The 13,884-nt window shown below is 43.0% G+C and overlaps 1 protein-coding gene across 8 annotated transcripts in view; it reads right to left on the bottom strand.

The window, feature by feature from the left end:
• Window positions 1-13,417, bottom strand: part of LOC137432846 (beta-microseminoprotein) — a 129,746-nt gene extending 116,329 nt beyond the window's left edge. For 5 of the 8 annotated variants that reach the window (XR_010985583.2, XR_010985581.2, XR_013621571.1 and 2 more), the window contains exons 1-4: window positions 13,259-13,416; window positions 11,402-11,492; window positions 9,630-9,741; window positions 433-6,355 (exon numbers count right to left, since the gene is read on the bottom strand). Coding sequence is in view for 1 of the 8 variants with exons in the window: in XM_078768890.1 (XP_078625016.1) it covers window positions 433-440 (8 nt within the window). In the remaining 7 variants the exon portion in view is untranslated. Of the gene's footprint in view, window positions 1-432; window positions 6,356-9,629; window positions 9,742-11,401; window positions 11,493-13,258 lie in introns of all 8 variants that reach the window. The other 3 variants (XM_078768889.1, XM_068125097.2, XM_078768890.1) reach the window with 1 other exon arrangement.
• Window positions 13,418-13,884: the final 467 nt, after the last annotated feature.

The raw sequence follows: 13,884 nt of genomic DNA, 5'->3' as shown, positions 1-13,884 counted from the left end.
TATGAATTATGACCTCTTCTAAATTGGGGTACACACCATTCATTCATCTAGCATTCATCCCAGCAAGCTGCTACTCAATTTGCCTTGGAAGGATTACAAGCTGAGTCAACCCCCCTGGCTTTAATTCAGTGATTAACTGGGATTTGAATTCAAGATCCGAGGATCCCAAGCTTGCACCCTAAACGCCCTGCCAACACCAGGCTACACCAACACCAGGCATCTGTCCTGTGGACAGATGAGACCAAATTAGAGCTTTTTTGGAAAGCACATCATCTCTATGTTTACACAAAACAAAATGAAGCCTTCAATGAAAAGAACACCTTCCCTACAGTCAAACATGGAGGAGGTTCAGTGATGTTTTGGGGTTGCTGTGCTGCCTCTGGCATTGCGTGCCTTGAATGTGTGCATGGCATCATGAAATCAGGAGATTACCAAGACATTTTGGAGCACAATGTTCAACCCAGTGTCAGAAAGATGGGTCTCCATCGAAGGTCATGGGTCTTGCAGCAGGACAATGACCCCAAACACACTTCAAAAAGCACGCAGGAATGGTTCAAGGCAAAACGCTGGACTGTTCTGAAGTGGCCAGCAATGAGTCCAGATCTAAATCCCATTGAACACCTGTGGGGAGATCTGAAAACAGCAGTTGGGAGAAGGCACCCTTCAAATCTTGAAGAACTGGAGCAGTTTGCACAAGAAGACTGGGCCAAACTGCCAGTAGAGAGGTCTAGAAAGCTCATTCATGGCTACAGGAAGCGCTTGACTGCAGTTATTTTGTCCAAACGCTGTGCTACCAAATATTAAGTCGAAAGTGTCAATAATTATGTCAATGCCATTTCTTTTTATTTTCTGATTTAAAAGGACATATTCAGTTCTGATTCAAAAACAACGGTTCTGTAATATTAACAGTGAAATAAAGAGTTGTGGAGACCAAATGCGTTTGTCATTTCAACAAATTTTTGGAGAAAATGTGAGTTATTTGAAAAAAGTGCAAGGGTGCCAATATTTTTGGCCACGACTGTATATACACACTTTGCAACTCTTCAAAATATTATTACAAAAATCAAAATTTCTGGCCCAATGGCTTAATGGATAAGACATGAGTGCCAAGCTGGGGATTGTGGCTTCGAGTCCCAACTGGGTTGAGTATTTTTTTCAAGTCTATTATTCCATCTTGAATGAAGTCTTGTATGATGAACAAATGCATTTTGTTCACATTTAAAATGTATCTTGGGAAAATGCCAGGGGCATAGAAACAGGTGGGGGAGGGGGATGGGGGGCAGGAGAGGGAGGGGTGAGGAAGGGAGTGGGGGGATTGGAAGGGGGAGGGGAGGGAAGGGTGAGTGGAGAGGAAGGGGTAAGGTAAACTACATACAGTCACGTGAAAAAGTAAGTACACCCCATGTAAAGTTTTGACTTTTTCAACATATTTCAACATACAGCTATTTGATCTTCATTTCAACAATATTGATAGATAAAGGTGATATAATATAACAAATATCATGAAACATTTACATTTTGTAGTCCATTGTATAATTTAAATAAACATAAATGCAAATTTCGCATGTGGAAAAGTAAGTACACCCTTGGCTCTAATAGGTGGTATTGCTCCCTTTGGTAGAAACAACCTCAAGTAGGCGTTTCTTATAACTGTCTACCAGTCTCTGACATCGACTGGGAGATATTTGTATTGCTCAAGCGAAAAAGAAACATTAACATATTTTAAATGAGGGCAAATACAGGGTGTCTCAAAATAGATGGAACCCATTAACATGATAATAATTTATTACTCAGACAAGAAACTCCAAAAAAGATTACATTTCCTGGAAGCTGATATGATAACAATAAAAAAACTGAAGATTTGAGGTCTCTAGCTCAAAGGATACATTTATTAGAGCACATGTTCCAAATGACCGCCTTTACGCCTTAGACACACTTGAAGCCGACGAGCGAAGTTGTCAATCACCCTGACACACTCTTCCTTCCTGATGGCACGAATCTTCTGGGTGATGGCCACTTTCAGTTCAGAAATGGATTGAGGACGATTCTCATACACGTGGTCTTTCAAGAACCTCCAGAGATAAAAAAAAATCTGGGGGGTTCAGTTCGGGTGAATGCGGAGACCACTCGGGTTCGCGGCGCCTGCTGATCAGCAGATCAGGGAATCGGTGGTCCAGCCACTCCATCGTGATGTTGGCTGTATGTGGAGTTGCCCCATCTTGTTGGAACCATTGCACATGTCGATTCACGCCACGATGTCTCCCAAGTCCCCTCCAGAACTTGTTGAGCACCACAATGTAACGCTCCTTTGTGACAGTGACTGCCTCCTCGTCTGCGTCTTCAAACCAAAACGGGCCGATTATGCCATGTTTTTAGATGGCCACCCAGGCCGTGCATTTCACAGAGTGCAAGGGCCTCTGAAGCACCTTGTCTGGGGCTTGTGTGCCCCAGAACACATTGTTCTTGCTATTGACATGCCCACAGAGCAAGAAGTGTGCTTCGTCGCTGAACCAAACATCATCAAGAAAGTCAGGATCCTCTTCGATCTTGTTCTCGAACCACCGGCACATCACAACACGTTTTGCCATGTCAGCTGGTGTGAGTTTATGCTTGATCTGCATCTTGTATGGGTACAGCTGAAGATCCTTGATCAAGATTCTTTGCACTGACGCACGTGAAAGACCCAGCTCTTGGCTACGTCTTTGGATGGACTTTTTCGGGCTCCTTCCGACAGAATGTCTCACCGCATTCACATTGTCAGGAGATCTTGCAGTCAGCTTCCTGCCAGAACTGGGTGTTTCTGCCTTCTTGTTGAGGTTGTTTACTGATCCAGTGGCTTGAAATTTGTGTGCCCAACGATAAATTTGGTTTTTCTGGGGATAGTTGTTGAAGTTGAACTTCCTGCGAAATTTTGCTTGCACCGTTTTGAATGATTTCGTCTCAAAATAAGTAGTGACGCAAAATATTTTTTCCTCCTTTGTCCAAGGCATTTTGATTGATTTTTTTTTTTTTTTTTTTTTTTTTGTATACAAGATCGAGGCTCGTGAAAGAGCGAACATTAATCACAAGAAAGACAAACAGACACACAAAACAAATAACATCGGGAGCGGTAGACAAGATGGGGAGAGAGGGGGAAGGACACAAACACAACATTTGAGAGCAGGGACCGAGAGACATGGAGACATCGAGAGAACTGTGGGAGGGAGAGGGCTTTGGGGGGAAGGCATGGGAAGGGGGGGGGGGGGGTGGGAGAGGTATAAAAAATATGGACACTGCCAAGACTTCCAGGAAAGAAGTTGGAATTTCAAACAAGGTGGATCTGGGGTGAATTAGTGGGGGTAGAAAAGATCAAGGTTTTGGATGGGGGAAGATAAGAGATGGTGGTGAACAGCTGTTTTGAAGACCTGGAGGGAGGAGTGTGATTGAAGTGAGTGTGGGAGTTTGTTCCAGAGGCGGGAGAAAAGAGGAATGAAAGAGTGAAGGTGAGCAGAGAGCCGAGATTTCGGCAGTTTAACCATCAGAGGGTGGCTGGCAGATCTTGTGTGACCTGTAGGAATATTTGGGGGACAGAGCACAGAGAGAGCTGGGGGAGCAAGGCCGGAGAGGAGTCGGTAGAAGACAGAAAGACCACCTACCTGCCTGCGGTGAGTGAGTGAAAGGCCCTCAGAGATAGCTTCATCACGGGAGATTCCAATGATTCTGAAAGCTTTGGATTCAACAGCGTGAAGCCGAGCCAGGTGTGAGGCAGGAGCACCAGCCCATAGGGGGGAACAGTATTCCATTGAGCTGCGGATGAAAGCCTTGTATGTGGTGAGGAGCTCAGGTGTGCCTAGGAAGGACTTCGCACGACGGAGGATGCCCAGTCGGCGACTGGCTTTGGAGGCCAGCTTGGAAATGTGGTTTTCCCAAGAAAGATCATGGCAGATGGTGAGACCCAAAAGCTTGAGCGACAGAACTTCTTGGAGAGGATTGTTGAGAAAGTAGATGGGAGGGTTGTCCAGTCGATCTTTTCGGAGAGACATAGTAAGAGTGTGAGATTTGTCAGGATTGAAAGACATGTTCCACATGTTTGACCAGTCTGTGATTTTGTCCAGGTCTTCAGAGAGTGAGGAGGCTGCAGACTGCCGATCTGAGGGAAGAGGAATGGAGCGGCAGAGAGTGGAGTCATCAGCAAAGAGATACAGAGGATTTTCCAGAGAGTCGGAGAGATCATTGATAAAGACCAGAAAAAGCACAGGGCCCAGCACACTGCCTTGGGGAACTCCAGCCTGAACGGGAAGGGGAGATGAGAGAAATCCATTCAGGGCCACACGTTGACTACGACCAGAGAGGAAGTCCGCAAGCCATGCATGGAGATTTCCATGGATACCATAGGAGGAGAGTTTGGTGAGCAGAGCTGGGTGCCAGACCGTATCGAAGGCACGTGATATGTCAAGGGAGACAGCTCTGATTTCCTGTTTGGCATTGAGGACCTCCATCCATTGTTGAGACAGCAGAAGCAGCATGTCCAGAGTATTGTGACCTGGTCTGAAACCAAATTGATGATCAGAGATCAAGCCATTGGAGAAGAGAAAAGATTTCATATCCGAAGCAATGATGGATTCCATGACTTTGCTGATAATTGGGAGCAGGCTGATTGGTCTGTAGTTGCAAGGATCTGTTTTTGCACCTTTTTTGTGTAAAGCGGTAATGTTTGCTGATTTCCAGGATGCTGGCAGATGACCTTGAGCAAAAGATAGGGTGAAAAGAACAGAGAGGGGGTGAGATAGAGCGGCAGAGCAGGATTTTAGGACCCGTGGGCTGATGCCATCTGGTCCAGTTGCAGAATCAGAGTCGAGGTTTGACAAAAACTCCTCCACCTTGTCAGGAGAGAAGGTCACAGAGTCCAGGAGCAGTTTGGTTCGACTGGGAAAGGTGGGAACAGAGAGAGATGGGTTTGGGACTAAGGATTTTGAGGCAAACACAGAGTTGAGGCATTCGGCTTTGTCACGTGCGATGTCAACTGTGTGGCCATTTGAGGTAATTATTAGTTGTTATGGTCTCCTCTCTTCAAATCTGGAAAAAAAAGAACAAGAACATTAATATTGGCAGAATTATTAGCAGTGACATGGGTTCCATGTATTTTGAGACACCCTGTATAATGGAAAAGCAATTGCATCCAAATCATAATCCATCACAAATGTCAAATCATCATTTTACCTTTTCTCTGTATATATGTTGGTGAATGTGCCGTTGATCACGTTTCTATACATTCCTATACAACACGTTTACAACACGAATTACGTTTACAACACGTTTACAACACGAATCGTTTCTATACAACACGAAACCACGTTTCTGAGTGAAGTGTAGATGACGTTCAAAAAGAAGAAGAAGCGTTACCACCAACTTCGACCGTTTCCGGAATTGTTTGATTTTTTGTGTTCAAATGTCTGGTGATTGTTTTGTATTTATTTATGCGAATGTGTACTTGTATAAAACTGTCTTTAATCAAAAAGGCTTAGGCACTAGAGAGCGATTTTTTTTTTTAAATGCAAAAAACGAACTTTTTTCCCCAATTTTTTTTTGTTTTGCCTGAAACATTCCCAGTTACTCACCAATGAACCTCTGAAAGTTTAACAAAGATCCGTTCAGCCATCTCTGAGAGAAATGGCGACACACAGACAGACCAACAACTCTATTATGTAGTCTATGTGCCATCTGGCAAAGCATATAAAATAAGGGGCATTCCATAGCTTGTAGAAAATGCCAAACAATAGAAAAGAAGGGACATTCAAAAAAATATCATGTGCATGCTGGACTACCCTTGTGTTCTTAGGAGGAACCAAGTAATGCTCTAGAAAAGTTCATATAAAGGGGTGCCAATTTGATTCATACAGCTGCATGAAGAAGTAAATGTATTTTATTTGCCAGATGTGGGGCGAGGTTATGGTTAGTAAAGCTTATAAAGTACTTGATAAGGAACGGCCAGCTTGGGAAGGGATAGCAAGCTGCCTTCTGATGGCACAGACCCTTGGTAACCTCCTTGAAGTTTCTTAGCACAGGTAAACAGAGCTTTGTACACGATACTAGATATGAGCCAGGATAGTGTGGATTCGTTTTTATTGTTTTCAAAAAAAATTCACAAACCAGGAAAGTAATCACCAAACTAATTGACTTGGAATCCAGAAATTGTGCTCATTTGAGATGCCATGAGTACATGTGGCGCATCTTCTTCTTCACTTGCGTTCACCCCACGGCAGCAAAAACTGGACACGTGATCTTCGGATTGCCCTTCACGTGAACCACGTATCTGCAATTCTCTTTATCAAATACGGCCTCACATTCCGGAGAGAACTTTTTTGGTGTTGTATATCTATGGATAAGAAACATGATGGGTCATTGGATTGCACGAAAAAACAACTGCATTTCTCTTTATCAAATACGGCCACACATTCCGGAGGGAACTTTTGGGGTGTTGTATACCTATGGATAAGAAACATGATGGGTCATTGGATTGCACCAAAAAACAACTGCATTTCTCTTTATCAAATACGGCCACACATTCCGGAGGGAACTTTTGGGGTGTTGTATACCTATGGATAAGAAACATGATGGGTCATCGGATTGCACCAAAAAACAACGGCATTTCGCTTTCGGCCAGGGGCCACCACATCACTAAATTCGGATTTCAAAGATTCCTTAAAAAATAGGCCTAAATCAGAGGCGTAGTTTGATTTCTCTATTTGGGGGGGGGGGGGGCAAGGGGTTAATCTATCTATAATTCCAGTAATCTCTGTGTGTATGTATGTATGTATGTTTGTCTGTGACCGCTGTTTCTCGACAACCACGGGTCCGATATACTTGAAACTTGCCAGGTATATTGCTGGGGACCCGAGGATGTGCCTTTTCAAGGTTTCATATTAATCGGACAAGTAGTTAGCGAGCTATGGCGATTTCTTTACCAAACTCCGCAAGCCGTTCGCTTTGGACCAAACCATTTCATGTAAATAGAGGGGGGGGATTGTCACCGTACTCGCAAGCCGTTCGCTTTGGACCAAACCATTTCATGTAAATAGAGGGGGGGGATTGTCACCGTACTCGCAAGCCGTTCGCTTTGGCTTTGCGAATGAACCAAACCATTTCATGTAAATAGAGGGGGGGGATATAATTTTAGATATATATATAGTACGGGCATGCCCTAGTATTTATAATGGGTAGCCAGGTCTGATGTCCAAAATTACCCTTTGTTTGTGTAGTTACAGTGTAAGTGAAATCACAAATACAGATGATATTCATTATTGTTACTTACGTTTAAATACGGGATATTTCATCTTAATTATAAACTACTGAAAAAATTAAGGTGGGGTCATTCCTCCCCCCCCCCCCCCACCCCCTACCCTCCTTGCTCCCCCTCCCAAACTCCGCCGATGGCCTAAATGGTCCACATCATACATCATCTTCAAGTAAGGATCTCCTTAAAGATGAGGAAATCCTTCAGAGCAGTTGTTATGCGAGGCAACCAATCAGATTTGAGATTGGAGGCGGTGTCCAAAAGCAAGAGCACGGGATTTTAAATGACACTTGTTATATTATGTTGCATTGGGAACACGTGCTTCCGGATGAAGGAATAAAATGTTTCTTATGTAAAATTCATTCCATTCACATTGAACATTTTTATTACATCCGCCACCGAAGGTGGGCAGAGGTTCAGGCCTGGTTGCATAAAGCACCCTTAAGGAAAGATTTAAGGATTTACATATTTCTTTTATTGAGCACATATTTGAACACATTTAAGCGTCTATGAAAAACCCACCGTACAAGGACCCAATGAGCCACCGTACAATGACCCAATGAGCCACCATACAAGGACTTAATGAGCCACCGTACAATGACCCAATGAGCCACCGTACAATGACCCAATGAGCCACCGCACAATGACATCAGTAGACAATGGGCAAACATAGGGGAGAGTGGGGTAAGATGAGCCATTTTTCAGTAATGCCCTTCTGGACATCAAATATAAAGTGCTGTGCATCAGAGCCATAGTGATTATGATGGTGTAAATACTTGCTTCTCCCCTCATACACATGTTACCATTTCATTTTCATGTAATTAATTAGCAGAGGCCTTCAAAAAAAAGTTGTCTAATGGCTCATTTTGCCCCAATGATGGGGCAAGTTGATCATGGGTTCCGGGTAACTTGAGCCAGTGGCTAAGTTGAGCCACAAGAAAAAAACAGCATGAAACATTTTGTGTCCCATCAAATTCACCGGCTCAATACAGGACAGAACAGCAATAAAACAAGTTTGAGACAAAAAGTTTAAGTCGAGATCCACTGGAAAAGCTTATTATTGATAAAACACTGAGAAAACCCATTGAAACTGGGAATGCATGAAGTATTAATGAATACACATTTTTTTAACAATCACGCAAAAGCTGTTGCTTATAGCTTTAACAATGCAAAACAAGACAAAGTAGTTTCCTGTAAATGTTCACGTTTTTCAGATCAGATTTTTCAGTTCAATAATTGAAACTTGATAAATGCTCCTTTCCCTTGTGTGAAATTTACGCACATGTAAGAAGCACCTCGTGTCTATTACAAAGTAACATGATGTAATTGATCTAATGAAATTTAACAGTTTGAACTGAAATAATTATACATGTATTGTGTTCTGATTATTAGTAAGACACATGAATTATCAGTAAACTTTGGCTGAATGTTCATACATATGTAATCGTCAAGATTTAGCAGTCAGATATGCTGATGAACTGGTTTGTATTTCAAATAATTATGAAGAACAACCACGTGCTGTCTTCCTTTTATAGTCCCGAGGCATTTTTCCATTTACCTGTCATTAATGCAAAAATATTTACATAAATCATTCTCAGGAATAGGATTTAGATCTATACACAAGTATCAGTGTTACAAGAACTACAGTTTTCAACTCCAACTTGCGTATAAAGCAGTAACTTTATCTTGCACACATGTTCATGGGGTAAGATGCGCCATGGCTCAACTTGACCCAACCCAATTGATCATCTTACCCCACGGGCGCCACTTTGAATATAAAGATGCTCATTTCACGTATTGATTCAATTTACAATTCATACTCTCAGGTAAATAATCTACACCATTCATGTTCACATTACTACATAAACAATTCATTAAGCTTCCATTCATTCTATTGTTATCAGTTGTCACCCTCAAAACACCATAACTCAAATTTGGGGAAATTCTGAAAAAAATACAAATTTCATTAGATCTTACTTACCCCTGCTTCATATTCCTCTGCATGTGTACTCAGGAAGAAAGAATGTTGCTATGAAAGTATAGATGGCGCTCTCACACCTTCAAATATTTCACTTTCTAAGAAACATGGGGTGGCTCAACTTACCCTTAGACTCAACTTACCCGACTCTCCCCTACGGTTTATGGAATTTGAACATGGGTTCTGGGCTCTCTACATCATGCAACCAGGGAGTTAATATGAAAGAACTAACGGGCCAACTAGTATAAAACATTTGTTTAAATAAAAACAAAAGCACTGCAATGATTATTTATAGATCATACATTCATGTGGATTTATATTCATGAAAACATCATCACAAATATAACTAACGAAATGCATGTAAGGCCTGATACATACCTGGAACAGCAGCGCAGTCCACCTTCACTGCAACTGCAACGCATGCAGTCCTCCGATTGCCAAATGCTCCCAATTGGATACCTCAACCCCAACCTCTCACACATTGCCATACCTTGGGATCGGAGTGTCGGGTGGGGTCAAGAGACACGCGTTTGAGAAATCACACACCCTTATTTGCATTACCTTGTGGTTTGGCAGAAATGCATGTTGTGCTCTCAGGAATCAAAACTTTACCTCGGGGTCCCGATCATGCAGGAGGTTATACTGAAACCAGGTGAATACTATTGCGTGTCTATCCTGCAGTGAACACCGCAGGGTGATGGATGGCCAACCGAGCTTTAACTCCGAGGCGTATACTCAACTATGGCGGTAGTGACATGTGTAGGTGTAGTGGAGGGTAGCGAGGTCCTTACCTGCATGGCCAGACGCGACGAGGGTTTTCTGAACCACAAACAAATAAACGTGCAGGACACAGGAATTGAAAATATAACAAATAATGGTTTAATAAAATTAATGCAATACAATAAATACTAATGACACTAAATTCCTACCCGAGGGACCCTCCACTGAGACTCAATTATACGACACAGGGAGAAATAAGCGAATGTAAAAATTAATGTGTGGTGTGGTGCGTTGGCTGATACTCCGCCTGGCGTCCTTGACTGCACCCTGAGTCTCTGCACAGGAAACCACGCCTTGGTGCGAAGTCGCAGCCCCCGCCAGCCGCCGATGCGAAGCGAACAGGCCCGAGTTCCTTCCTCGTCCTTCCTGCTCGGCTGTACCGAGCGCATACAAAAGCGCATACGGCAGCAAGCGCAACCGCCATGAGCCAACACCGAGAGAGAGAGAAATGTGTTCGCCTTTCCCGCAGCCTGGAATCAGCCCGGAACAGGGAGAGTGAAAATGCGACAAGGACAAGAGAGAGCAATCCACTGGGACCGCTCGTGAGGAAGGCCAGACCAAGAGGGAGAGGGTGCAAATAATAAGCGTGACTGTTTGTAATGAATGTTCGGAACCAAAATAGAGCGGCTAACTGCGACCATGACAGGATGAAAGCCAAGACCACGAGAGCATATATGAGTCCGCCTTCCACGAACATCAGGAACCGAGAGCGAGAGGATAACTGCGACCGCCTGTGCCCAGCCCCAGACAGAAAGAGAGGGAAAAGTGCGTCCGCCCGCAATGAAACCCAGCGCAAGAGAGATCGAAAATGGCGGGACGTGTCCTTTTTGTTCCTGGTGCTAGAATGTTCTCTCTGACGTCACCCGCGCTCCAATCAAATTGATCAGTCTATAGCTATAGCATTCCTTTCGGGGCAGGGCCTCACGGCCCTTCATGATGCATTTTCAGATGACTCGCCTGGTTGGCATCAGTTGTAGTGTTCGGATCCGGTCGGCGATTATGTGGTTTAATTTAGGTGCTGAATTCATGGCAGGTGTTGTGAATGCTTTATAAGAACAAAGGGGAAATTACAGAGGTGACTACATACAGGGAAAATTACCTTTATACCCAAACTAATTAGCCTTGCTCCACCCCTCGCCATGGAGACACATATACACTTATGCAACATCCACTCATGACTTAGTTGCAGGCAGGTTTCTTCTTCTTCACGACATACAGAGCACACTACCTTCCACACCTCTACCTGGACGAAGGGATTTCATTACCTACCCCCCACAAACGTAACAACACTTTACTGTGGTTGTGAGATTAATGAGAGGCAGGAGTGTCAGAGATATATCATTGGAAGTGAGTAAGTGTGGGAATTTCACCGTTTATAAGCTTCAGTGAGTCCCCCGAGCAAAAGCCATTGCACGATGTCAGGCATCCAAGCAGCAACAGGTTGAGAGGAAGCAACACTTTCTGCAGCCAATAGATGAAAGGAATCAATGACTTTGTCCTCCATTTAAGATGTGTTAATGTGCTAACATCTTGAGGAGTGGCTCTGTTAGGCCAACCCTCATCCACAATGGCAATGGCTCATCCACCTTCAATCCACATCCTACCCCCGTCCACATCTACACAACCCTCATCCCGAAGGGCTATTCGTCATCCACAATGGCGAACCTTCATCAACAATGACTAACCTTCTTCAACAATGGCTAACCTTGATCCACAATGGCTAACCTTCGTCCGCAATGGCGAACCTTTATCCCCAATGGCTTATCTTTATCTACAATGGCTAACCTTCATCAACAATGGCTAACCTGGATCCACAATGGCTACCCTTGATTCACAGTGGCTAACCTTCATCCACAATGGCTAACCTTTATTCACAATGGCGAACCTTCATCCACAATGGCTAACCTTTATTCACAATGGCTAACTTTTATTCGCAATGGCTAACCTTCATCCACAATGGCTAATCTTTATCTACAATGGCTAACCTTCGTCAATAATGGCTAACATGGATCCACAATGGCTAACCTTGATTCACAGTGGCTAACCTTCATCCACAATGGCTAACCTTTATTCATAATGGCTAACCTTCATCCACAATGGCGAACCTTTATCCCCAATTGCTAAGCTTTATCTACAATGGCTAACCTTCATCAACAATGGCTAACCTGGATCCACAATGGCTAACCTTGATTCACAGTGGCTAACCTTCATCCACAATGGCTAACCTTTATTCATAATGGCTAACCTTTATTCACAATGGCTAACCTTTATTCACAATGGCTAACCTTTATTCACAATGGCTAACCTGGATCCACAATGGCTAACCTTTATTAACAATGGCTAACCTTCGTCCACAATGGATAACATTTATTCACAATGGCTAACCTTCATCCACAATGGCCAACCTTTATTCACAATGGCTAACCTTCATCCACAATGGCTAACCTTTATTCACAATGGCTAACCTTTATTCACAATGGCTAACCTTCATCCACAATGGCTAATCTTTATCTACAATGTCTAACCTTTCTTCAATAATGGGTAATCTGGATCCACAATGGCTAACCATGATTCACAGTGGCTAACCTTCATCCACAATGGCGAACCTTTATTCACAATGGCTAACCTTCATCCACAATGGCTAACCTTTGTTCACAATGGCTAACCTTCATCCACAATGGCTAATCTTGTTCCACAATGACTAACCTTTATTCACAATGGCTAACCTTCATCCACAATGGCTAATCTTTATCCACAATGGCTAATCTTGATCCACAATGGCTAACCTTTATTCGCAATGGCTAACCTTCATCCACAATGGCTAATCTTTATCCACAATGGCGAATATTTATCTGCAATGGCTAACCTTCATCAATAATGGCTATCCTGGATCCACAATGGCTAACCTTGATTCACAGCGGCTAACCTTCATCCATAAAGGCGAACCTTTATTCACAATGGCTAACCTTCATCCACAATGGCTAAACTTTATTCACAATGGCTAACTTTGATCCACAGTGGCTAACCTTCATCCACAATGGTAAATCTTCAACAATGGCTAACCTTCATCCACATTTGCTAACCTTCATCCACAATCGGTCGTTTTTTTCTTGAGATAAGAGTTGTTACTCTGTCATAATCTTAACACGTGGCTCTGTTGAAAATTGGATTGAAAATTGAAATGTAAATGTATTAGAAAAAAAACTAAAGGATTGAAAATGACTCACCATAATTCTGCGTTTTGGGCGCTCCACCAGTTAATGGAAGTAAAACTTGCGTTGCACTGGTTCACAATGTACCAAATTCAGCCTTTTAAACAGGTTTAATATCCCCTCCCCTTACAATTTGACTTTTCAACCAGATCGATGTTGTTCATCCTTGCGGCCTTTCCCAGAATTCCACCCATGTGTAATCGAGATAAGAGAACAGAAGTAGATTGCACACGGGGTGAGGTCAAATACCCCATCACTACCCTCGCCCGAGGAGAGGGCATTGCACTTGGGTCCGTTTGTCAATTTGCCCGCACAGAACGTAAACATATCTATCTCTATATAGAAAGGAGGAGTGTCAAAAATATTGGCACCCTTGCATTTTTTTCAAATAACTCACTGGTTATTTGAAAAAATTTCTCTAAAAATAAGTTTAAATTGACGAAAGTATTTGGTCTCCATGATTTTTTATTTCACTGTTAATATTACAGAACCTTTGTTTTTGATTCAGAACTTCATATATCCTTTAAAATCAGAAAAGAAAAAGAAATGGCAGTGACAAAATTATTTGCACTCTCGACTTGATATTTGGTAGCACAGCCTTTGGCCAAAATAACTGCAGTCAAACGCTTCATGTAGCCATG

Source organism: Myxine glutinosa, unplaced genomic scaffold (assembly GCF_964187855.1).
Source record: "Myxine glutinosa unplaced genomic scaffold, kmMyxGlut1.1 SCAFFOLD_665, whole genome shotgun sequence".
In the NCBI taxonomy this organism is placed as follows: domain Eukaryota; kingdom Metazoa; phylum Chordata; class Myxini; order Myxiniformes; family Myxinidae; genus Myxine; species Myxine glutinosa.
The sequence above is the reverse complement of the archived record's forward strand: the minus strand, read 5'-3'. Positions and strand labels throughout refer to the sequence as shown.